Source organism: Anastrepha ludens, chromosome 6, assembly GCF_028408465.1.
Source record: "Anastrepha ludens isolate Willacy chromosome 6, idAnaLude1.1, whole genome shotgun sequence".
NCBI lineage: Eukaryota > Metazoa > Arthropoda > Insecta > Diptera > Tephritidae > Anastrepha > Anastrepha ludens.
Window position 1 is genome coordinate 68,538,973 of NC_071502.1, and position 27,521 is coordinate 68,566,493.

Below are 27,521 nucleotides of genomic sequence, written 5' to 3' on the forward strand. Positions count from 1 at the left end.
TTCCGTAAAACAAACTGAGAGAGAATAAGACGAAAGCAGCATTAGGAGCAAGATAATTATAGGTTCATTATAATATTGCTATAAAGTTCATATTTTATTTTCTTCATTTTATTATTATTCATCCTCAATGTTTTCAATTTCAACAAATGATACGAGTGGCTTATGATAGCTAAAATATGATACAAATGCTTTGGTTTCGATGTTGTCAACATATCTTTGAAATACCGCGTCAATTGTTGTTTTTGATCGTGTTGTCGATTCAGTGCGATTGTTACACATTTTTAAATTGAATGTTGTATTGAGAAAGTCAATTAAAGGAACCGCTGTGTCCAATGCAAAATTTACGTTAAAATCGCCACTTCAAATCATTGGAACTTTATCGTAATCTTTTCTAAGTATCCACGATACTTCCGGTGTGTACTTTATTAAATTTTCGTGAATGAATTCCGTGATGCTATTTATTGATTGACTCGGTGAAATATAAATTGCCACAATTAAAACTGTTTTTCCATTGCTCAATCTGGTTTCGCATGCACATATTTCTCCCACTTTAGAGAACTGAACAGCCAGTGATTCTAGTTGCTGTGCAGTCAGATCTATCTGTGGAGTTACAATATGAGCACCGTCATTTTGATTGTGGTATATTGCAACACCGCCTGCAATTGCGGTAAATATTTAAAAATGAAAATATTTACGAATATAAAAATACGGACGCAATACAGCACACGCGGTTGCTATTATGAGCGTCGTAACGCGTATATTACATAGACGTACTAACATACACACTAACATTCGTAGGACGCTTGGTCTAAGCAAGTATTAGGTAGTGTAGTATAGGTATACATAATGCCTTCTCGCTCACCATGGCTCCGAAATATGCAGGCGCGCACACATACGTACTAGCATACATACAAACATACATACGTATGACGCTTGAACTAAACACCAAAGCAAGTAATAGGCAGTGTAGTATACATACTACAATACTCACTATACTAGCGTGGCTCAGCAGTACGCAGCCACACAAATATACGTATATCAACATATAACGCTTCGTAGTGTCGCTTTTTGGTTTCATCGAGTCTCAAATCACTCCCAACGATTCTAAAGAAGTTTTCACTTCAAAAAATACGTAAAGAATGAAATATTGTTTTTAGCACTTTTAATATCCAAGTGATTGTCCAACCTTTATATTTATATGTGACACAGTATTAGGGAAATCAAACTTCTTGGAAGTGCTTCGTTACCACTGTTAAATAAAACACTGATTATTTAAAAATTATTTTAGATTTTATTTTTTTAATTAGCTACTTAAATTCGTTCAACGTTTAGCATGTACACATTTTTATGTATGTATGTGTAATACATATGCAGTACGTGCATTAATTTTATTTACAACATTGTTTAATTGCCTACATACGCTCTCTTTCAATTAATTAATCTATACACTTCATATAGACACATTATTGCTCAACAATTTATTTACAGTAATAAATATGAAAGTACTCTTTGTGAATGATTAAGGGCCACATTGAGAGTTGTTTGGAATTTAAAACAAAAATGCATTATTTTTACTTTTTATTCTCTATCCCAATATGCTTACTGCTATTAACTTGCGCTATATGGTGAAACACTTTGGTAATTTAACATTTGAATTTAGAGGTAAATTTAAATGAAATTTTTCACTTTACACTAACTTTCAGTTGAAGTGTTTGTTAGCGTTCTTTCTTTCCTTCATTGCGTTGCTTGCTGTAAATTATTTGGACGTATATTGGTGTCTCATTAACTTTCCCCCAGCGCTTAATTAAACTTAACACCTAGCATGGCAACAATAACAAAAGCAAATGTCGTCAATAGACTAGCCGTAGACGCCAGCGCACCATTAACTAGTTCAGCTGTATTACAACCGTCACCTCCACAAATTTTGCAGTTGCTCTCATCGCTGGTGTCACATGTCAGTTCCGACTCGCAACCACGTTCAATGGATCCCGAACGCCTGATTACACAACGATCATTGCTCTTATATACTGGACAGATTTGCAAGGAATTTGGATTCGCCGCACAATTATCATCACTGGCCGAAGTACAAATATGGCATTTGAGTCGATTGCTGGGGAAGACCTGTGCGTATACATCGAAAAGAGGAATAAATTAAATAAATGTCCATAAGAAATTATGAAAAAATTCAAACCTCACCTCACTATTACATTTGTCGCCTTCACAGATGGCGCAAGTGCCATTTGCTTGGCAAGAACTCTGTTCAGCTGCGGACAGTTTGCTCAAACAGCTGCGTCGAGTATAGCCTTCTAAAAATATTCAAGAAAAAAGTAAATATTTATAATAAAAAGTGTTTTCTTAATACCCGCCAATTATATAATACAAACCTGTGCTCAAGTAGGTGATACATTGATTCTCAAATAAGGCACACGTCTCTGTGCCTGTGTATGTCGTTGGATCTTGTGCGCATGCTGGTGTAAGTGCCGAATTACATGACAAACATTCGCCACCTGAGGTGGGCAATATCGATATGTCATTACAGTTGTTATCCTTGCAGGTATAAAGTTTATTCTGCGCCGCCCACGCTTCCAAATCGCTATTATTCTGCGAACTAGCGCAACCCATCAGTTCAACGTTTCCATTCTCGTATTTCGCAAAACAATAATCGCTCTGTTGGTATTTTTCACAATACTGTGCCGTCGAAGTGGTGCACGATGAATCATTGCAAACGTGACAACTGAGATAATCCGCAGGGAATACAAAGTTATTGCAATCGGTTGTATTGCAGCTGGCGCATTCACTTCCGGTCTCGTTGGCGCGACATACATAACGGTGGTTTACCTCTTTGTCATCCAAACACGTGCGTATAACTTGTGAGTCCTTCATTGCCACCATACATTCTTTTTGGCAAGCTCGTTTAGTGAAAACAGCATTTTCCGGATTGGTGGTACACAATGGATCCTTTTCGGATGTACAGAAATTGCACTGTACGTAATCTGTGGTATTCCAGGCATCGTTACATTCATTCGACTTGCAGGTGAAACACAAGTTGGGATTCTCGCGACAATACCGCTGCTCGGATATTTCAACTTCATCATGACAGCCACGACGCTTAATCGCACCATCGGTTGTGAATACTGTAACACAGTCCTGTGCCGAGTACCCACTACAATTATATGCTGGTCCCAATGAGTACAAGCAGTCGTCGCCCACACAAGTGTGACATCTCAATGGCAATTGCTGCCACATACCATGTACGCCATCATCCTCCTCACGATTCACTAGATCGATGACATTGCAAGCGCTGCCTGCGCATGAAGTGCAATCTCTATCGTTGGTGTCACATAACACATCGGAGCTGCAGCCTCGTATAGTGATATTGCCACTAAGCGCGGCTCTGCATTTCTCTGTGGTTGTAACATATGGACACGCTAGTAAGCTTGTGGGATTCGATTCGCAGTTTGAGTCATCCTCACTAGTGCAGGTATAGCACTGCAGACGATCGGCGGGGAATACCTGTATGAATAGATGCATGTCGTTAAAACTTAATATATGTTAATTGTTCTCTATATCTTAATATGTTAATCTGTTCAGCAAACAAGCACAAGTAGGTATATGTCGAGATATGTTGTTTTGGCTCTGAAGCTCACTTCCCACATTTTCTGGCAATTGCAATGAAATTCACTCGAAAGTAAATTACAGAAGCTGCGTAATTTTGTGGATCAAAAATTAAGCTTATTTTCCAAGTGTAACTGTTCAACTCTTATGAGTTATTACTGTGTTTATCGGTAATAAAACTCATTTCTGGAAAGTTATTTCTTCCCTCAAAATGAAAAATTGAAAACTCCGCACCTCACTTAAACTCACCGTGAACCGAGTAACTTACATAAATCTACATCATTTCACGAAACTTATCTTAGGTTACGCGAAAGTCTTAACGAAACCCCGCTCAACTCAGTGTTATGTTATGTTATCTTATGTTATGTTAAGTTCGAAAGGAAACTATCAGAATTATGGAACTTTTAAAACGAATTAAGGTAAATTTCACATCTGTAGCTCGACCGAGGTGCACTCTTTTTTATTTAATTTTAAAAATAAGATTTTTCCAAATTTTTCGAGTGACAAACTAATTTCCTTCACTGAACTGAGATGACGTGAGTTATGGTGAATTGAGGTGGGGAATGCCATTTGAGTCGTCCGATTTTTCAAAAAAGAATTCAACTCAAAAATGAATTCGTATTTCTCAAGGAAAAAATAACAAGAAAGAAAATAATATAAAAAGTAATAATAAAGCTCTAAAAATACTCGCTGTTTTTAATGAAAAATATATAATAAATCAAATAAAAAAAATATTATTTTTAACAAAACAATAAGAACTCATTTTTATGAGTTATTATTTAATCATTATTTCAGAGCAATAAAGCATCACTTGAAAAAGGAAAGTTTTTAAATCGTAAAAAATTGATAAAAAGCAACAAAAACCATGCACTTGCATATATAGTATGCATAATTGAAGCTGTTCTACGATTTTTGGAAGCTTTAGATTTTGTTGAAAATAATAATTATTTTCGGTCCCCGGATCATTCCGGTAACTTAACGCCGTGTTTCATGACAATGTTGATTAGACCGCTTTATAGTACATACCTCACGATTACAACCATCTCCAGTACAAAGGGTGCAGTTCGCATCATTGCCCAACACACAGCCGACAAACAATGAGGTAGATAAGTCCGTCAAACAGCCACGAATTGTAGAGCCATCTGCGTGGAATAAGCCATTTCTTCCGTTATTACACATATTTTCAATTTAGTATATCGTTCTCTCTTACCTTCGCTGACCAATTTGGTGTAGCAGCTGGTATATGGATATTGATTGCAGGTGCTGAACGTGCTAACCTCTAACGCATTGGTCGCACAGGTGGAATCCGTGTTCGAATCACAAACAGCACACTTTTGCGTCGTGGGTAAATCATCCAACGAATTGCAACCCTCTCCCTCACACACATGAATACGCTTTGTTCCAATGATCGTTTCCAAGTCTTGCACGCCGAACGAACTCAGACAACCCATTTGGTTGATGCTGTTGGTCTCATCATACCAAGTGTAACACTTTTCTTCACTTTTGTAGAGTGGACATATTTTCAGTTCCGGCTCGTCACAATTACTGCCGTCGCACTGATAGCAGCTAAGTCGACTTGCAGGCAAAATTTCATTGTTACATTTACTGCCGGTGCAGCTCTTACAATTTGTATCTCTACCAGCGGCGCAAGTTGCTTGATCGGCGGCTTCTTTGTCGTCCAAACAGGTACGTATGAGCTCATAGGCAGGATCAGTGCTACCATCCGAAGGATACAATGCAGTCATGCAACTACCTTGACATAGGCGAGTTTTGTGCGCAGAGCTCTCTGCATTCAATAAACAAGAGAAGTTCTTGTTCGTGTCACAGTAAATGCATTCAGTGTACTGTGATTTCGCAGTTGCGTTATTGCAGTCATTCGATTTACAATTTAGACAATCATTTGAATTAGTATTACAATAGTTGGAATATTCTTCCCAAACAACATCGCTGCAGCCGCGTCTCACCACTATGTCGTTCTCGAATACTGTGACACAGTCCTGTTCGTTGTTATACTCACAGACGAGCGACTGAACAGTGCTTGAGGAGTTGCATGTATCAGACGTGCATGAGAGACAAGTCAGTGGCAGATCTTGCCATTTGCCATAGTTATCATCATTCTGACGCTCCAAATTGATGGTATTACAACCGTTGCCCTCACATTGCACACAAGACTTTGAGTCGGTGGAACTACATTGTAGGCTCGAGTTGCAGCCACGATACGTAACACCATTAGTATAGGCCGTAACGCATTGGTCGCCATTCACATACAGTGGGCAGACGCTCACACTATCTGGGTTGGATGTGCATGACGAGTTCGTAGTAGAATCGCAAATGTGACATGACAGACGACTTTCAGGATACACTTTTTGGTTGCAATAGTTGCCCACACAGGCCTCGCAATTCGTTGCGGTGCCATTCAGACAACTTGCAAATTCATCATCGTACAGACTTGAGAGACAGCCACGTTCGGTAGCGCCACTTGACAAAACACGCGAGTAACATTGCGTATAGGGTGTGAGCGCACATGTAGTTGCGGCTGTGACCTGGGTCGGATTTGTAGCGCATGCGGTGTCCGTGCGTGAACTACAAATCGTGCAGACTTGTGATGTTGGTATCGCATCGAAAGTGTTGCAATTATTGCCTTCGCAGAAGTATAAACGTTTCTGCTGCAACAGATAATCAGCCTCAGCATTGGTGAACTCACTGCGACAACCCATGGCGATAAGACTTCTCTGCTCATCGAATTGTATGTAACACCGGTCGCCTTCACGATAATTAGTGCAATTCGATGATTGCGGATCTTGACAATCATCACCGCTACATACATTACAGCTAAGTCGTGTCGATGGCACTAACTGCGTATTGCAGTCGGCTTCATCACAAGCTTGGCAAAGTGCATTTGAGCCAGCAAGACACGCTTCGCGCTCATCCAAATCCATGTCGTCGAGGCACGAACGTGACAGGGCATAGGCGGGATTAACTTCGTCATATTTGGGGTACAGCGCCGTCATACAATGCGTGTTACATTTACGCTGTTTTGTCAAACCCGCGACATTTTGGACACAATCGCTATTGGAATCCGAGTCGCAGTAGTAACAATCAATATAATTCTCTAATTGGGTAGCGTTATTACAACCATTTGAGTTACAAAGCAAACAGTTCTCAGGATTGGCTCTGCAATGTGCCCTATTCGCTTCTTCAACCGTATCACTACAGCCGCGCTGAATAACTTTACCCGCTGTATTGAAGACAGTCATACAGCTTTGGTATGCATAGCCGGTGCAAACACGGTAGATACTCATAGTTGAGCACTCGTCTTCGCCCTCACACGTGCGGCATGTAATGGGCACATCCTGCCATCTACCCGGCTGGCCTTGCGCTTGAATATTTTCCAAGTTGATGGTGTTACAGCCACTTGTGCTACAAACACTACAGGTGCTTTTGTTGCTTTCGTCGTCGCACGTCATGTTCGATGAACAGCCACGTGTCGTTGTACCGTTATTCCAATTGGTAACACAACTATCCGTTGCGCTGTAAATGGGACAAACTTGATTGCTATTCGGGTTGCTGGTGCAGGTTGTGTCAGTATCGGAGCTGCACTGTTGACAGTTCAGGCGATCCGAAGGGAAAACGTCGATCGCATTACAATTATCACCACTACAGGTGTCACACAGTGTATCGTTACCAGTTAAGCAAGCGTAGAAAATGTCGCTGGTCAAGCTGGAGAGACAGCCACGTGTGGTATATCCATCTGTGGGTAGAAAAAAAAATACCACGATTAGCACCAGACACTTACATATTTACAAACAATCGGAAATACTTACTCTCATTGACGCGAGTATAGCAATTGGTATACGGCAACGCTGTACACCGTTCTGTACTATTCACCAGGTTAGGGTTGGTAGCACAGCGTGTGTCTGTCGCCGAATCACATGTCGAACAGGTCTTAGCAGTCGGTATTGTCTCTGGTCCATTGCAGGCCTCTCCATCGCACAGCAAAAACTTTTTCCCTTTAACCAAGAGCGGTACGATATCCGGCTCGAATTCACTACGACAACCCATGCTTACCACAGAGTTCTCATCGTCGAAGCTAATATAACATTGATCGTTAGGATGGTAAGCAGTGCATTCGGATACGGCGTAGTCAGTACAGTCGCTATCCACGCATTTGTAACATTTTTGTCTGTTCGCGGGGAAAGTTGCACTATTGCAAAGAGGTCCTGTGCAAGCTGTACACAATTCATTCTCACCCGCCAGACACTTTTCACGATCCGCCAATTCCATGTCGTCTAGGCAGGTACGTGTCAGTTCGTAGGACGAATTGTCTGCGCTACTACGTGGATATAGAGCAATTGCGCAATAATTTTGACATTTGCGTGTTTTGGTACCTTCACCAACGAAATTCACAGCGCATGTACTGTTATCAATTGAATCGCATGAGTAGCATTCAACATACTGATCCAAACTGGTGGCGTTATTGCAGCTGTTCGATTTGCAGCCGATACATGAATTATTATCACAGTAATCTTCATACGCCGTAAGGACATCGTCGCTGCAACCGCGTGCCACCACCGAACCATTAGTAGCGAAAACAGTTTCACAGTTCTGCAGGTTGTTGTTCTCACACTTATTTAGCGAACCGAGTGAAGAGTTGCATTCGCCTGAGTCGCAAGTGTAACAACTTAAAGGCAAGTCCTGCCATTTACCTGGGTCGCCAATACTCGTATCTTCTAACTTGGTTAAGTCAACGGTATTACAGTTATCTTCGCCAGTACAATGACGGCAGTACTGCCTATTCGTTACGTCGCATTGAAATTCGGAGCTGCAGCCACGGTATGTGATGCCTTGAACCAATTTGACGGTACAAAATTCGTCAGTGTCGTAGAATGGACATGCTGAACTGGCTGCGGGAGAGCTTTCACAAGTGGCATCTTCTGCAGAGTTGCAGCGATGACAACGGCGGCGATCGGCAGGATAAACCTGTGTGTTTCAGAAATATGAAAACTTCAAAAAAATGCGCATTTAAAACAGAAAAAATATCTAAGATTCAGGCTTAATAAACAATATAATTGTATTTTTAATTCTTGCGCTTAGGTTCTGTATTTTTTCATTTTTCATATTTAAATAAAATTGTTTTATAGAATTAATTTTTTTGTTCAAGATTTTTGGAAGACAAAATTTTTCATCGTCGTTTTTCTTATTTATTTTTTAATAATAACTTAGACAATGTTCACTAATTTCTGCAAGTTTCATAATCTTCTGAGTTATATTCAAATACCTACAGTGAATCAGTTAAAAATACTGCTTTAGAGAAACGAATCAGTGAATCAGTCAAATGGGATCTAAAGTCGTCGCAACAAATGTAAAAAATGGTTTTCCAAAATTTTTTAACAAAAAAATTTAATTTTGGTCTCGAATAATATTTTTTTTAAGTATATTTTATCCTAAATATCTAAAAATGTTTATAAAGATGTTGAAAAGAACCAAATATAATATATTTCGGTTCAGACAACTCTATAAAAAATTTCAGCGTTGAATAAATCTCAAATTTATTAAATTTTTTGACTTTTCTTCATTATAATCAAACATACGAATAGAATAATATAGAAAATAGAATTTTGAACGACAATGTCCAATGACATTGAATGGCTCTCATACGGAGAGCTTCCTTTCTGAACTGCTTGTTGAAGAGCCAGAGCATAAAATATAATATCGAGACCTTGTCGTACTTGCGTAAACGTATTGTACTCAAAAATTCTTGTTGACCTTTGTTACGGTTAGTTTATTAAATTTCTGCCTTACCTCACCATTGCACAGATCACTCGTACAAGTCTCACAGCTGGTTGAGTTGCTATTTAAACAAGTAGTCAGCACTGTATCACTGAGTGAGGTCGCACATCCGCGCCGAGTGGTTCCATCTGGAAAGAGACCAAACATTCATTGTTTACATCAACTTCTCTTGCCACAGTGAACTCTTTTCTACTCCATACTTGTAAGAACCTGCGTGTAGCATTCTACACGTGGCAGTGTTGCACATTTCGTCACTGTTGCCACATTTGACGGAACGCTGGCACATTCCTGATCGTCTTCCGAATCACATTGGACACATGTATTTGCAGTAGGGAGATTATCAAAACTATTACAGTTGTCACCTTCATCGCACAACAGCAACAAAAGTATACTTTTCTCCACGAATGAAGATTCCAACTCGCTCACGCATCCCATACGCTTTATATCGCCTACACCGTCGAATAAGATGAAACACTGATCGTCGGCTTTGTATGCACTACATTCAGCTGTTTCGGGTGTTACGCACTCATCATCCTCACATATGTAGCACGAAAGTCTTGCCTCTGGCAATTTCGCAGTATTACAAGCACTACCTTGACATGCAACACATTGCTCACTACCTGCCTGGCATGCGACCTGATCCGCGGCATCTTTATCGTCCAGACAAGTTCTCGTCAACTCAAATACATCCGATCCATTAGATTGGGGACGCAGCGCGGTCATACAATACTTATTGCACTGACGGCGTGTAGTGACAGATTCCAGATTTGACACACAGTTGGAATTAGTTTCAGAATCACAGTAGATACAATCGACATAGTCCGATAATGCGCTCGCTGTATTGCAGCCGTTAGAGTTACAATTATGACATTTAGTGGAGTTGGCATCGCAGTATTCACCGAACGTGGCCTCTACAGCACTGCTGCACCCACGCTTTACAACGCTGTCATCTTCACCGAATACCGTCATACAATAGTCATCATTTTGTGGGCATGTAGCATCACTTGGCGTGCCAGCGCAATCACTTTGGCTATCGCAAGCTTTGCAAGTTAATGGTAGCTCCTGCCAAACACCAGGGTTTCCATCGCTTTTTCGCTTAAGATTGACAGAGTTGCAATCGTTGGTAACGCAGGTCTGACAATTTCCAGAATTGCAGGCAACTTCCGAGCTGCAACCGCGTATGGTGACGCCACTATTATCCAAAATGGATACACACTGCTCAGAAGCACTGTACTTCAAGCAGATCTCTGAATTGGCTGGGACACTCTCGCAGGTGGCAGAGCTGATCGAATTACATTGATGGCAGGACAGACGATTTGCGGGGTAAACCTAATCAAAGAAGGAATCGGTTAAAAGGATGATTTACTCATAGTTGTTCAAATAGAGTAGAGCTTAGTTCATTTATGAAAATTATAATTTATGTATCGATTGCTAACTTAAAAGATGACTCTACTTACCTCCGTGTTGCAGTTTGCGCCTACACAAGCCAAACATTTCGTCGAATTGGTGCCTGAAAGGCAGTCGTAGAAGTCTTCACCCTCTATGCTTGACAAGCAACCGCGTTCCGTGTGGCCACCTTAAAAAGTATTTGCAAAAGAAAAATATGCTGATATATGGTGGTCTCCAGAAGATGTATCAACTTTCCAATACTCACCATCCAATACACGTGAATAACATTGTGTGTATGGTGTCTTTGCGCATGTCGTAACCGATTGAACCGAGCTGGGCGCAGTTGCACAAGCAGCATCCGTTGCCGAACTGCAAATGGCGCATACTTGTGAGCTAGGCACAGAATCAATTGTGTTGCAATTTTCCCCCTCACAGAGCCACAACATTTTCGCCACTACCAAGACCTTCACCTCAGCTGGATCATACTTGCTCTGGCAACCCAATTCCACAATCGAACCCTGCTCGTCGTATTGTACGAAACAGCGATCTCCTTCACTGCTAGCGCGGCAAGTTTTCGGCTGCGCATCCTGGCACTCATCGCCCACACATTGATAACACGAGATGCGCGTACCAACCGTGTCCACATTACATTTTTCACTGCTACAAGCTTTACAATTTGCATCATTACCCGCTGCACATATTTCCCTATCGTCCAAATCCATGTCGTCGAGACAAGTACGTATTAGCTCATGCACCGGGTTCGTATCGGAGGTACGGTTGTACAAAGCAGTTACACAACTTGTAAGACATTTACGAGTTTGCGTAATGGCGTTAACATTCGTAAGACAGTTCTCATTTTCTTGCGCATCACAAAAGATGCAATCAATATAGGCTGATTCCGAGGTGGCCACATTGCAACCATTTGATTTACACCCATAACAGTTGTTGCTATCATCATCACAAGCTTCATCTGCCGTATCACTGCAGCTACGCAGAACTACCGAGCCGTTAGAGCTATCAAACACCGTTGTACAAGTTTGAAGGTTATTATTCTCACATTTCTTAACCTTTCCTAAACTGACGCTACACTCCTCACTGCTGTCGCAGTGATAACAGTTGAGTGGTAAGTCTTGGAAATAGCCAGGTTTACCAATCGCTTCGTCTTTAAATATGGCGCTATTGCAATTGTTGTCCTCGCATGTACGACAAGTCTTACTGGTGGAATTTGCGTCACATTGAATTTCACTACCACACCCACGATAGACAACGCCATCACTCAATTTGCTTACACAGTAATCGTTCTCATCATATATTGGGCACACCGATTCGGCCTGGGGTTCAGTTTCGCAAGTTGAGTCAACGGTAGAGTTACAACGGTGACAAAGTTGACGCCTGCTGGGATAGACATTCTTGTTGCAGTCGCTTTCTGTGCAGATACGGCAGAGTTCGCCATAAGTGCCTTCGTGACAGGAGAGAAACTCTGTGTTGTTCAATGTGCTGATGCAGCCGCGGATGGTATGGCCATCTATGGTATTAAAACAAATATAGTGTAAATTTAATAACAAATTATTGAGCTGTGATAAAAGAGCAAATGTAGTCGGGTTGAGAAGGAATACATAAAATACAAATATAGCGCAGGAAAAGTTGGGGATAGGACCATCCAAAAATTACAAATAACGTCGCTTATATATTATTTTAAAAGCAAGAGATATTCCCGATAAAAGTTTCTAAATAATTAAAAAGTAATGATTAATTGAAGGCAATGTCTTAAGAGATCACAGAGGGACTTTTATCTTCTTTTGCTTTTTCTCGAAACCACATTTTTCATAGCGAATAGCATGAGAACTGAAGCAGTTTGACATAAAACTTGGTACAGATCCTCCGATACGAATTCTGGACTGTGTATTTAAAATAAATCATTATACAGTCTGTTTAAAACTGCGTGTGTATAAAAGTATGAACTTACTTATTTCATATGAAACTTGCGAAAGAAAGATCCTAATAAAGCTGCTTAGCGAGGAAGCATTTAACTGTATTTTTTATTTTTTTGAAATATAGGGGGATTCAAGAGTGATACGGATCTTTGACAGCAATTATTTATGATACATTTTTTTGGGATCTATATACTTTGGCAAACTTAGTCATGGGGCGATACTCAGTTGAACAGTATGTAAAAGTGATCCAAACGTTTTATGGAAATGGCCGTTCTGCAAAAAGTTCATTTTGCGCATTGCGTAATTTTATCAGTCAATCTAAAAGGCACATTATCAGCTAAACGATAACGTTAACAATCAAAAGTGCCGCTTTTGGAGTACTGAAAATCCACATCTCGTTCATAAAACAACTATACACTCACAATAAGTTACTGTTTGGTGTAGTTTTAGAGCTCTCGAAGTCATCGCCTCTTACTTCTTCACAAATTTTTCCGGTAACGCTGTTACGGTGAACGGTGAATGTTCTCGTGACAAGATAACGAACTTTTTATGACCTGAATTAGATCGAATAGGCTTGGACAATACGTGGTTTTAACAACACGATGCCACTTGCCAGGCAGCATATGCAATATTAGTCCTAGTAACTGTCCTTTGGCCAGCGAAGTTGAGTTAATTCTGAAAGTGAGCTAACTTGCTTTAAACCTCTGCAATGGCATGGAATTTTGACCATTTAATACAATTATAGCCGTAGCTATGATTATAATTGAAATTAACTGTAGCATAGAGTAAACTGCATTTAAAGATCGGCGGGAAAAGTTTTTCAGACCTGATTGTCTCTTAGCTATAAAAACAGAGTTTGATACATTGGTAATTTTTTATGATAATGACGACTACAAGTAACGGGTGATTTTTTAGCTATTATCTTTTTAAACAGTTGGTTTAAACAGCTGAGGCACGTTTCGTGTTTTGTTTCACTGTCAAACATCTTCAGTTTGGTCTATAATTTAACCATGAATCGTCTTACAAACGAGCAAGGCTTGCAAATCATTGAATTTTATTATAAAAATGCGTTTTCTGTTAAGAAAGTTTATCGCGCGCTTCTTCCAATTTATGGTCAGTTTAATCGACCCACTGAAGCGGCTATTCGAGCTAGTTTGACTAAATTTAGAACCAAATTTACATTATTAGACATCAAACCACCAACACGCTTACGTAGAGTGCGAACTGAAGAAAATATCGCAGCTGTATCGGCCGTTCGCAGCAATTGGGCCTCTGTTACTCAACAACGTGGAAAATCGTGCGATATAACGCCTTTAGATAATTTTTTGTGAGGTTATGTTAAAGCTCATGTCTATTCAGACAAGCCTGCTTCAATTAACGCATTGGAAGACAACACTAAAGCATTTATATGTGAGATACCGGCCGAAACACTGGAAAGAGTATGTCAAAATTGGACTAAGCGGATGGACCATTTGAAGCGCAGTCGCGGTCAACATTTGCATGAAATAATCTTCAAACATTAAATTATATGGACTGTACTATCGATTTAAATAAAAATTGCATGCATTTTTCTGAATTTTACGTGTGTTTTTTTGAAAAACTTTCCTATAGCTCTTAAAAAGTCAGCTCTACTAGAATAGTCGTGAAGCCTAAATTTATGGTTTATTTTGCAATAAGTTCACGAATGAAGAATACACCCCACAAACCCGTCCGTTCAGTTGTCATCGATCGGACTTGGTTTCAAATGTCATAATCCCACCCTTAAATGCGCGATGTTAAAAAGAGTACTATCGGAGTCGACACACGCGCGTTTAATGATTAAAATTTGTCAGGATTTTCAAGCATCCGCATTCCGAACTAAGCTGAACAACAACAATAATAATAGTAACATATCCCTCTGTATATTCTTACTAATTTCAAAACTCTCATCTCACAAATCAACTTCGCAATTCTCCCAACATGTCAACATATCTTAAAACATATTACATAGTAATTCCTCACCTTCGTTGATGCGCGTGAAACAGTCGGTGTGCGGATTGATTTGGCATCTCGTTTGCGCTGTGAGTGCTGTAGGATTGATGGCGCAGTCAACATTCGTAGCCGAATTGCACACATAACACATGTGCGCTTCCGGTAAAGTACTATAAGTGTTACAATTGTCACCATCGCATAGGAAATAGTGTAAGATATCATTGTAAATCACACTATCTGACACACTGCTCTTACAGCCCATACGTATAGCGCTATGTGTTTCAAGGTCAAAGTACATGTAGCACTGATCACTTATCGAATAAGCAACACATGAACGGGACACAGGCTCATCGCAGTCATCGCCATCACAATGGAGGCACGTCAAACGACCCTCGGTTGGCACCACTGCCGTATTACACTTATCACCATCGGTACATTTAACACAATTGTTTCCCTCAGTGCATGTTGAACGATCATCAAATTCTAGATCCTCAAAGCAGGTTCGCGCCAATTCCGACACTTTCGAATTCGATTTGCTTTCGTACAATGCAGTTACACAACCTTCAATACATTTGCGTGTGGTCGTAATGGCACTCACGTTTGTGACGCACTCAGCATTAATGGAGGCATCACAGTACACGCATTGCTGTGTTGATTTGACCTCAGTGATATTATTGCACCCATTCGATTTGCAATTGAAGCACAATTCTGGATTTGCAGTGCAATGTGTTTGGTATTCGCTGTCGAGATTTGAGTCACAACCGCGCGCCACCACTATACCGTCTGTGCTGAATACTGTCACACAATCTTGATAAATATCACCTTCACATTTGCGTAATTTGCGACCCTCCAGACATTCCTCTCCTGTACAATTATAACAATTCAATGGCAGATCTTGAAAAATGCCATACAATTCCGTCGATCTCTTCTCAACATTCGCCTTATTGCAGCCAGATGTTGTACAGATTTCGCAACTTCTTGATGTTGAATTGCAACTGAGCTCACTATAGCAACCACGTCGGGTCACACCCGACTCATAGACAGATACACACGCATCGTTCGCCAAGTAGGTAGGGCAAATAGAGAGCGCGGATGGCGAACTGCTGCAATTGCTATCCGTTGAAGAATCGCAGCGTTGACATTGTAGACGATTAGCGGGAATGGTCTAGAGAATAAAGAGAAAATTAACGAAATTAGAACACATCTTTAAAGTGATTAGATAAAATGCCGTTAGTTTTTTTTTACTTTTTTAACAAGGATATCCCTTAACATTATAACAATTAATTTTATAAGTCTTACTGCAAAGGTTTAACTGTCTACAAACAACTGAATTGTACATACTATAACGTACGAAAGTAGAACAAATGGCAGCCTTGCTTCAATCGCTTGAAGTGCTTTCAAGTTTCGAATAGCCTACTGCCCTATTCGCCATCGCTCCGACATTTCGTTTTCAGGCGTGGCTTTTTCTGTTGCACATTATTTTGGCCCCATTCGAAGCTACAATTGGCCGTAGAAGTTTTCGAAGTAAAATAAACAAAGCTAAATCAGCGAAGCACCCCAGTATCTGTAGACCTGAACATCATTTACAAGTAGAGAGAAACTATTTTCAAAATCGGTATTTAGTAAAAAAGTATACGCAGAGAGTTGCCTTAATTCATTCTAAATAGTGAAATGAATAATCACTTTTAGCTTAGTGGCCACATTCACTGAAAAGGCAAACAAATTCAACGCGTTTTGGAAGACCTGTGCTTCCAGCAGAACTGAGCAACAGATCAAACTGACCAAGAAAGCAGCCATCTTTTAAAGGAAGTGGGGTGGAAAATTATCTTAAGAATGGAGTATGAACATTGATCTCAAATTTTGCGATTTGATGTCAAGGGAAGCCTCAGTATTTCTTAAAAACTGCGGTCAAATAAACTGTTGTTAAAATCGAAAAAAGTTGATTAGCAGCTAATTAATAATTTTCTAAACAAACTGAAAAAGTTTGTCTTTGGTTGGTAAACACTTCATATCTTCTGCACTTTACATTTAAGGTTCATATAAAAAATTACAATCTAAAAGATGAGATGATAGGAGATGGTGAGAAAAAGTGATCGGACGTTATTGACAAAGGATTTGGCTGAAAACAATGTATTTAATTTCTGCTTACATTTCTCATTTCTCTATCTCTCTAATTTCTGCTGTTAATTCCCATCATGTGTTTTCATATTTATGTGTCTCCATATTCCTACAGATATCTCTAAGTTTATTTCAATTTTATTTATAAATACATAGTTAGTTTTAAGTTTGCTTTGCATTAAAAATATTTGATTTGGAATTTTGTAACTTCCAACCAATTGGCGTATTGTGAAAGACTAAAAGGTCTTACAGATAAAGCTTCAAGTTTATTAATATAATACATTTCTAAAATTAAATTATGGAGCATTACAGTTGGAATTTAAGAGTTTCTGTTTAAAGCCTCAATCAAGCCAAGCAAATCAGGAAGCATTAGTATCTATGCATAGTAGTCAGCCCTACGAAAATTTAGCTCCACCTCATACAAATTTTTGTTTTGGTCACAAACTTTTTTAATTTACTTGAAGTATTATGTAAAATAAAATTGTATTTTCTGATATAATGTTGGGAAATTTTTTTGTTATCCATTCAATCATTTCATATTTTCCTTCAAAAATCATGAAACTCCATGAACACTCGTTTTGTATGAAGCGCTATAAAAAATATTACAAAATATCAACCTATGCGATACAATAAGTAAAAAAATTGGTGTCCATACAATTCGATACGCTCTAATGCCAATAGTTGTATGTGGTACATCTGTACCAAATGGACAAACATAAAATTGGGCAAAGCTTTTTGCTCACTCACCTTAACACGTACGAGTTTTTCGAAATCGATGGTGCCCAGTAAAACTGTGTGCTTATAATTTCTGTGAAACAATTTAATCCTCAAACTGCATTTTTTATGAACTTTAATTATACCTGCTTTTAGTAAGAATCAAAAATGCTCACTTGGGTAGGTGGTAGAAGGTTAAAATGTAGGATGAGAAAATTGCTGTTTACATTTTATTATAGGAATTCGGGGACAATAATTATGTTTGAAGTCGTTTTATCCACAATATTTCCGATAAACTGTTCGCCCTTTCACCCAAAATATTAACACTCCGTAAAAAGAACTCAGGTCGTCTGGACTAGTACAGTCTTTGGCAAAGTTAATTCTGTAGACATTGTCCTTTATAATTATGGTTGCGTGAAATGTTTGTATAATTGTGAGGTTGCACCCATTATTTGCACCGGAGTGGTCCTTAACTTGAATTTATGGAACTATTATTACCTCCAGAGACGTAAAGTAAAGCAATGTTGTGGAACAACATTTTAAAACCCTAACTCCTACCTGGTGAGTCCTTCTAATCCTCTTTTTAAAGAAATTGTTTTAAAGATAATTAAAACAAGCAGTTCACGCACTCTATTGCTTGTCTACTTGTATACTATACTGCAGCCGTCTAGTCAGTGTCAAGTATGACTGATGTACCTTCTGCTCAAATATGAACGAGACGTTATCAATAAAACGGTCCGCGGATGACATATGGCAAAAATAAATTTTTTGTTTTTTGGTAGGATTATGTTATAAGCTTACATGGCAAATTTCAGCGTGATATGTCACATAGTTTGTTTTCTGTGTGCGGCAACTTGAGCTTGGGAAACAGGAAAAAGTCACATGGAGCCATATCAGGCGAATAGGTGTTTGCGGAACGATATTAACATTATTTTTGTTCAAATAATCGCGAACAAGATGTGATGTGTGAGCTGGTGCATTATCGTGATGCAAGAACCATGACTTGTTGTCCCACAATTCCTTCCTTTTAAGACGAATGTTCTCGCGCAAACGCTTTAAAACGTCTAAATAATATTCAGCGTTAACCGATTTTGCGATTTGTGCGATTTTCAAGCACAATTTCCTTTACTTTTCCGATGTTTTCGTCGTTTACTGATGTTTCTGGACGACATTCATGAGGCAAGTTTTCAACCGATGTACGGCCCTCTTTGAACGATTTGTACCACTGGAAAACACGTGCACGCGATAGATCAGAGTCCCCATAGGTTGTCTGCAACATTTTTAAGGCGTCTGAAGCTGAAATTTTGTTGGTCATCCGCGGACCGTTTTATTGATAACGTCTCGTTCATATTTGAGCAGAAGGTATGATGGCATTTGCAAAAATTATAAATTTGTTTTAAAATGGCTAATAGCTAACTTTGTTAGAACGAAACAATCAACAGAAGCCGTCATATCTGGCATAAGATCTGGCATATCTACTGATGATAGCAGTGCAGTCCGTAATAAAGGTGCATGTTTATTATCAAGTAGGGATGGATATGCAAATTTTTATTTTCTAATTTCACCTTTAACTTTTATAGGTTTTGTACTTATGAATTGAATTATCACTGTACACAATTTTTTTTTATAAAAATTAATGAATTTCATTTTTACTTGTTTTGTATGATTTTTTGGAAAAATATTTAGAGATTTTCATCTAACACAATTTTTTAAAGTTGTGGGACATAATCTCAAATTTAATATATATTATCATATAGTATCTCATGTATTTTTAACATTTTTTTTTGTCACGCTTTTCTAAGAAACGTATCTACCGTGTAAAAAACGAGTTGGGTGTAATTTGATTATTTGTCTTTCCTTCAGCATCAAAATACCTTTGGGATGATACATAAATCTTTATTCCTTCGAAATATAGCTTAACCAGAAGAAGATGTAAGGAAAATATGTTTGCGTATTCATATTTAGATAGGTTATATGTACATAGGTAAATATTCATTACATTACTCACCCCTACGTTGCATCTGCTGTCGCTGCATACGTTGCAATTCGCATCCAGACTGTTCAAGCAATTGTAAAACTCGTCGCCCTCCAATTCGAAGAGACAGCCACGTTCCGTTGTTCCATTGGCGAGACTAACACGCTCATAGCATTTCGTGTATGGCACAGTACTACAACGCACCGTCCGGCCGGCAGATTGTGGTTGCGTGGCACACCTGACATCCTCCGATGAGTTGCAATCAGTGCATTCGTTTGGTTGTGACAAATTTTCATATCCATTACAATTCGACGTCGAACACACGTACAACGTCTTGTTTCTGATCAAGTCAGCGATTTCCGTTTCATTGCCTAAATCCGAGGCACAGCCCATGCCTATAAAGTCATAGTTCCCATCGAGGCGTATGTAACATTGTGCACTCTCACTCTCATCGGTACATTCTTTCACAGATGGATCATCACAATCGTCGCCAGCACAATGGTAACATTGAAAATCGGAGGCAGCAACTGAAATTTGTTCGCAATTGCAAATAATAATGCCGATTAGGAAATAAATCAATAAACTGTTGTAAATTGTGTCAGTCAACTAACTGGGTTTATAACTATATACTTATATGTACACATGTGTGCGTGTAATTAACAATGTTATGTTTAACTCGTGCACCGGTAATCCTGGCAATCCTTATCATTTGAAAGCAATCAAGTACGTGTAAGATTAAGTGAAGTTATATGTATGTATGTATTACAGATATAGTTGAAAGTCATTACAGATATAGTGATCGTCAAAATGATAAGAAACTTTTGTAATTGAGCTTACTCGTTTATACATGTGTACGCATATATGCATGAAGGTATGGAATTGTGAATTTGTACTTTGTACTTTTGCACGGGGATTCCCATAGTCTATGCATTCATTGCTTGCTCATACTCTAGCACACATACAAGTACAATAATCTAATGGTTAAGGTCTAATAAAATCGATTTGTCAATGACTGCATAGAAACAGGGGTTTGCTGAAACTTCAGCACTTTAAAATATTCACCAAATTATACATAGAATAGAATAAAATAAAGACCCAGTTCCCTCAATAATCCCAGCATGGAGTGGGTTGGGTTTAACGTCGTTATGCCACTCCATTCGGGAAGCAAGTGTGGCACTACAAAAATGATATAAGTCTTTGGACTATATTCTGAGCCTATGCAGGTGAATATGCACTTTAATAAACGGTGCCTTCCGTATTTCACCGGGCACTTCATTCAGAAGTAGCAACATTTCTCGTTCTTTACGTATTGCCGCCGAAGAATAAATCGGATTCCGGCGAGCCCGAAAAAGCATTTGGTAGACAAGGAATGTCATGCTGCCGCCGAAAGAAAAGATGTCGCCTATAGAGCTACGCTGCGTTCGGGCGCAACGCGAGCCATGTGGGATCGCTACAGAGACTAAGAAAGGAAGATAGACGCATTATCCGAAAGAAGAAACGAGAGGCCGAAATACATACGTGAGTGCGAGGAGCTTGAGATGATGGCCAATAGGAACAAAGCCCGAAAATTCTACCAGAAAGTTTGGCGGCTTACAGAAAGTTTCAAGACCGGGGCGTTTTCCTGTAATATCAAAGACGACGATCTGGTGACTGACATCCAGGGCATTCTTAAATTATGGAGGGAACACTTCTCGAACCTATTAAATAGTGACAGCTGGGCATGTCACAGAGAATGTGAAGATCCCGATACCGCAATCTTTGACGACGGAATTGTCGTTCCGCTACACGACAATGAAGAGGTGAGAATAGCTATAACGCCTCTAAAGAACAACAAAGCCGCGGGCGCCGACGGACTACCGGCTGATCTATGCAAACATGGCGGCAAGGAGCTGGTAAGGTGCATGCATCAGCTTTTATGCAAAATATCGTCGGATGAAAGCATGCCTGCCGATTGGAACTTAAGTGTTCTCTGTCCAATCCATAAGAAGGGTGATCCTGCAATCTGTGCCAATTACCGCGGGATTAGTCTTCTAAATAAGGCTGAAGCCCACCGCCACCGTGTGGCATTAGACCTGGAAAGTCTACCATTTACCAAATATTCACAACACGCCAAATCTTGGAAAAGACCCATGAAAGGAGAATCGACACACACTATCTTTTTGTCGACTTCAAAACTGCATTCGACAGTACGAAACGGAGTTACCTGTATGCCGTGATGTCTGAATTTGGTATCACCGCAAAACTAATACGGCTATGCAAGATGACGTTGCTCAACACCAGCAGCGCCGTCAGAATTGGGAAGGACCTCTCCAAATGGTTTGATACCAAACGAGGTTTCAGACGAGGGTGAATCGCTGTCGTGTGATTTCTTTAACCTGATGTTAGAGAGGATCGTACGAGCCACAGAACTTAATCGCTCAGGCACAATTTTTTATAAGAGCGTACAATTGTTGGCGTATACCGATGATATTGACATCATCGACCTTAACAACCGCGCTGTTAGTTCTGTCTTCTCCTAACTGGATAAAGAGGCAAAGCGGTTGTAAAAGACTTCGTTTATTTAGGAACCAGCATTAACACCAATAACAATGTCAGCCTTGAAATTCAACGTAGAATCTTTCTTGCCAACAAGTGCTACTTTGGACTAAGTAAGCAACTGAGCAGTAAAGTCCTTGACGAACAAAGCTAACACTCTACAAGACTCTCATCATTCCCGTCCTGAAGGATGGCGCAGAAGCTTGGACGATGAAGCGACGCTTGGAGTATTTGAGAGAAAGGTTCTGCGCAGCGAATAAAGATCCAGCGGCTACGTTGGCTGGGTCATGTCGTCCGAATGGATACAAACGCTCCGGCTCTAAAAGTATTCGATGCGGTACCAGATGGTGGTAGTAGAGGAAGAGGAAGGCCTCCTCTGCGTTGGAAAGATCAGGTGGAGAAGGACTTGGCTTCACTTGGTGTGTCCAATTGGCGCCGGTTAGCACGAGAAAGAAACGACTGGCGCGCTTTATTAAACTCGGCCAAAATCGTATAAGCGGTTGTCGCGCCAATTAAGAAGAAGAGAAGACTTTATTCAGAATTGACTGTTCTAAGGCTGACATTTATGGTATATGTCATATAATGTCATATTTGGCATGCCACACAAATATTATAAAAAAATATATTTCTACAATTTTATATCAATCATACAATAATACTGAGAACTACTTATGCTAGTAAACCATCGGCGATTATTAACGAGTACTAATAAAATTTATGGCTCAATTCTACTAACCTTTTTATCGCAAATTTATTGCTGGCTTATCAACAATGCGAAATAGCATATTCATTTATTTTTTCTTTTTTTCATTTTGTCTGCAGTTACGAAATAATTAAGCAATAAGTACTGATTAAGAGTAAAAAAACAAATGGATTAGAAAAAAAAGGCTTGAACTGATTAATAAAAATTGGTGACGTCTAGCATATTTTTTGTACCGCCTATGGAATTGAACTTCTTTTGAAATTTTTACTTTTTTCTTTCTTATGAAATTGTTTACGATAAGGAAATGGAATAATTCGAGAGCTTCTGACCAGAGTACAAAAGATGAAAACGTATGCATGAAGAGTTTATTAATGCATAATATATTTTTGAGATTTTATGCAGGAATGACCACCCGCTGTTGGTTCACGCAAAAAAATCAAATTTTTCATTGAAAAAAATTTGCATTTGTTTTTTGGAATAGTATAGAATTTTAAAGTGGCTTTGCTCGATATTTTAATTTTGTGACTTTTGTATATGTTCGAGTATATATGTCAACACCTGACCGCCTAAAAATTGTATAGCTTCTATTTTGAAATTCGGAGAAGATGTTTTACATACGTAGCTTAAAACGCACAAGTTTTTATAGTGAAAGGTTAATTATGGATCCTGACTTATAAGTCTTATGGGCTTCTATTTCACCAAAATGAAAAAAAAAATAGTAAAAAAAAACTAACTCTAAGGTGCTACACCCCTCAGGGGGCAAAGAAACCAAACTAAAATAAAATTGTATATGTTTTATTAAATATAAGCCTGTACTTTCTTATATCTACAAATTTGGAAGTATTAAACACAAGAATTCAAAGGCATCTACGAGGATTATTTCGCACGCGAGAATCCAACACCGTTGGTAAAAAAAACAATTAAAACAAGTAAAGAGGTGCTAAGTTTGGTCCAGAACGAACTTTATGTGCTGTGCACATTAAAAAGTGATCGTGGTTTTATCCGATATCAGTAATACTAGTATTTATACCGGATCTAAATGAGGAACCAAGATTGGGCGAGTTGCGCAAAAGTTGGCGTAGCACCGCCCATTTTTCAAAACTTTACTTGTGCCATATTTCCGTTGTTGGCTTCATCATACCTACCAAATTTGAGTAATTTTGCTTTATTTATAACAGAAATATCACTTTTCTTTTTAAAAATTACCGTTATATGAAAGGTGGATGTGGGTATTCACCGATTACGCCCATTTTAAATATAAAACTTCCGTGGACAAAGCGTAACCAACGACCATTGAAATATATTGATTTTTGTTCGAATTGTTATGAGCACGGATGGATGGACGGACAGACTTTTGTATATACATACATATATTTCAATTTCAATCTCCATGTTTTGTTATTGAATAGTTCCACAAGAAATGTTTAAAAGAAAGTATAAAAAACGTTTTTTTATGGAATTTGCTATCTTACCTTTCCTACAAATTAAATTAATAATCACAGAAAACAGATCAAGATTTAGTAAACTCGGTAGATTAAATGCTCGCAATTAAAAAAAAACGTTTCTTGAGCTAGTTTATATTTTTTTTTTTTTTCGATCACAATTTTGACTTTCAAATTACTCAATAATCATTTTTTAAGGCAAATTTCTATACTCTAAGGAGGCGGTACCACAACAATTTTTTTTTTTTGAAATTTTCAATTCTGCGTATATTTTCTTCAAATAACACAAATTTGCTGTACTGAAATATTTTAGAACTAAAATAACCGTTATTTGATAGGTCGGCGTGGTTATTGTCCAATTCCTTTCATTTATAATACCAACCCACCTGCATGCGCTAAGGAAATTAAATCATTAATATTAATGCAGATATCGAGGACAATGAGACTAGAACTACAACAACAACAACAACCAGCTTAATCGTTTTCTCTCACCATTCTAAAAATTTCTGTGTATATGCACATAGTTGTATATGTACCTATGTTTGCCTATATGTACCTCGACTAGGATGACCTTAATTTTTATGGGGCAAGAAACGTATTAATTTTTGCAGAACCTCCTCTGGAAACCGAAGGCTATCAAAGAAGCTACTAAATATGAAATTTTAGGTCGATCAGAAAAGATAAAAAGATTCCGACTCTAGTTTGAAAAATATTGAAAGATCAGAATTTTCTGGAAATTAAGATAGTAAAGTATGCGCATATTTACATTTGTTTGCGAATCGAGCTGCCATTGTGGCGATGAATTAGATTCTTAAGTTTAAACAAAAAATTAGTTTTTTTAAAGACATTTTTTAATGGTTTTTCTTCTCCTTAAACATTTTTTGAGAGTTGATTCAAAACTTTTTCGAATGTGGAGTATATTTTGAGGCATACCTTTTCACAATTTGCCGTAATCTTTGCTGCCCTTCTCATTTTTTATGTTTGAATAAATTTATCTCTACGTTCAGCGGAGCCGTTAACAAATTTTATTTTGTGAACAATTTCTTGAACCTTTGATTCATCATAGGCCATCAAGATCATTTTCGAAAAAACTCTTTGAAAGTATGGAATGATTAAAAAAGTTCAAAGTATGCGACATAATGAAATCTGGCAATTATTTATTGATATAATAGTTGATATACTTTCAATTGTATATGCTTGCACGGTTCAAAATATGCCACATGTCGTTTACCGTTGGTATTTTCTCTAATTTATTTCCCCATCGTTCTAGTCATCCTACATTTAACATTAATAATTTTTCTTTCGTTGTTTTTTTTACACAAATCAATACGTTATTTTTCGGTTTGAAAGTGTTAAGTCTAATTTTAAGTTTTGTTGTATTTTGTATAAAATTGAATCCATTTTCTCATACGGTTTTTTACAGTTATATTTTGTTTTATTGTAATAAACCCATAATTTTACTCGGTTAATACGTCTCGGCACGTACATATAAATCCTTTGTTGTCCTTAAAATTAAATAACTGGACTTATAAAATTTGTCACTTTTTGGATTTAAGTTATTTTCATATATTTTTCAATATTACACACAATGCTTAAATGCAACGCTTTTCCGCACACTTAGCTAAACCATAGGTAATTTTTTATATTATTTTACTTTAATTCCAAGCATTTGCATACCAAATTCTCTGTTGGCACAATATAGCACTAAACCTATTAAAAGGTATCCAATTTTTATATTCCGTTTGAACATTTTGCTAGTTTTTCACGACGCACATTTAGTCACGTCCGAAAATTTTCGGCCAACTAATTTGGCCATTTATTGGTCAGTGGCTTTTATAGATTCCCATCGTCAGTTATATCAACTGCTGATCGCGAAATGTGTGAACTTTATTATTGCTTTACAATACAATATTTACGGCCCATGATATCAATAGGGGAAAAAATAAAACAGTGGAATGTACGTAGATTAGTTGCTAAGATTAGTTATAGTTTTCCTCACCAATAGCCAATAGATTTTAGGCGTGCGTAGTATGTAGGTATGTATGTATGTGAATGTGTAAAATTATAATATCGATGGCTAAACGTAATCTAAATTTGGAATTTCTTTACAATTCTTATCGCTAATTCTACCAGCACTACTATTACTCGTTTAATACATAGGTATCTTGAGTATATATACTCGTATATGGCTTTCAGATTAAACTTGCCGACAAGACGCTCCTCGACATTTCGGTTATCCGCATTTCTTTGCAACACATGACTCCAAAATGCAATAAAATATGGTTTGCGCAAACATTTTGCCTCTTTTGTCTTTTTCAACTTTGTGCACATAACGGTAGCTTATAACAGAATAATGGTTTTGAGATATCAACATATTTTTACCAAAATATACGGAATAAAGCGAGAAACTGTGTTTTTATTGTCAGTCCGTCCACATGGCGGTAATTTGCAGAATTACAAAAATCAGTAACCGATAAGGAAAATGTGCACACATTTTTTTAAAATGGTGAAATCGAACAATGGGGGTAGTCACCATCCCTATAACGAATTTTCGAAATTTCAAGAAATTATTAACTGGTAAAATTAAAACATATTCTAGTTTTGTCTCTGAGCTCAAAGAATGGCTTACGAGTACTTTAAACATTCTTGGAAATGGGCGTGGTGGTATAAACTTCCAAGCTAATTTTATAGCCTCTAAATTCATTTTATCAAACCCAACGTAATTTAGTACTAAATATACTTTTTTTCTTATCCTCAAATATTATTAACAGTTACAATTATTGGCAAAATGTTAGGAATTTCAAGCAACCTGGCTAACCCAACCTAAGAAATTTCTACATGGGACATTAAGAAAATAATAGTGGCTAGGAAGAATTGTAGGGAATACGAATACAAAAGTAAATTAAATCGAACTCATGGCGGACGTAGCTCCTACTACATGTCAAAAGGCGTTTTATTGTCGTTCATCCGTCTGCCTTGAGCTATAGGTTAGGCTAGATTACGTTGGACTAGGTTCACTTTGACGGTGATATCATTTCGCAAAGAAGGGAAAAAGAAAAAAGGGCCCTTACCCTTGAACGATAGAGATCAGAAATTAATGTTTCCTAATGAGAAAATTTCGTAAGCGACTAATGCCCAATACTGATAACTCCTCACTTGATTCTTAACCGCGCGAAAACAAAGCAGTTGAGGAGTAGATGCTGAGATAACAAGAGTATAGCCTCATCACCATACAGATAGTTCCTGCAAAAGGGACTAGAAGTTATGTTGAAGCTCATAGCACTAATGCCCATCGGATAGTGTCCGATTACGACTTCCATCACTAGCCAAAATTG

General features: G+C 38.3%; 2 protein-coding genes across 7 annotated transcripts in view; one reads left to right on the plus strand and one right to left on the minus strand.

Moving 5' to 3' along the window:
- The window catches only part of LOC128866255 (uncharacterized), a 229,320-nt gene that overhangs the window by 139,921 nt on the left and 61,878 nt on the right, over positions 1 to 27,521 (plus strand). The gene's annotated exons all lie outside the window — the stretch shown is intronic.
- On the minus strand, positions 1,290 to 25,977 carry LOC128866254 (G surface protein, allelic form 156). Its single transcript, XM_054106837.1, has 13 exons — positions 25,864 to 25,977; positions 19,540 to 20,033; positions 14,730 to 15,864; positions 11,060 to 12,319; positions 10,863 to 10,981; positions 9,606 to 10,734; positions 9,418 to 9,533; positions 7,440 to 8,595; positions 4,826 to 7,366; positions 4,642 to 4,757; positions 2,385 to 3,513; positions 2,197 to 2,306; positions 1,290 to 2,121 (listed from the first exon to the last, which is right to left on the minus strand). The coding sequence occupies exons 1-13, from the start codon at positions 25,934 to 25,936 to the stop codon at positions 1,801 to 1,803; spliced, it is 9,699 nt and encodes a 3,232-aa protein (XP_053962812.1). The 5' UTR covers positions 25,937 to 25,977; the 3' UTR covers positions 1,290 to 1,800.

Bases quoted from the DNA above. Each gene is read 5' to 3' on its own strand.
- LOC128866254 (XM_054106837.1), bottom strand. From the start codon at position 25,936: ATGTTCAAACGGAATATAAAAATTGGATACCTTTTAATAGGTTTAGTG. The intron at 10,735-10,862 runs GTAAGTAGAGTC...TTCTTTGATTAG, and splicing joins GCGCAAACTGCAACACGGAG to GTTTACCCCGCAAATCGTCT. The intron at 3,514-4,641 runs GTATGTACTATA...CTATTCATACAG, and splicing joins GAGATGGTTGTAATCGTGAG to GTATTCCCCGCCGATCGTCT.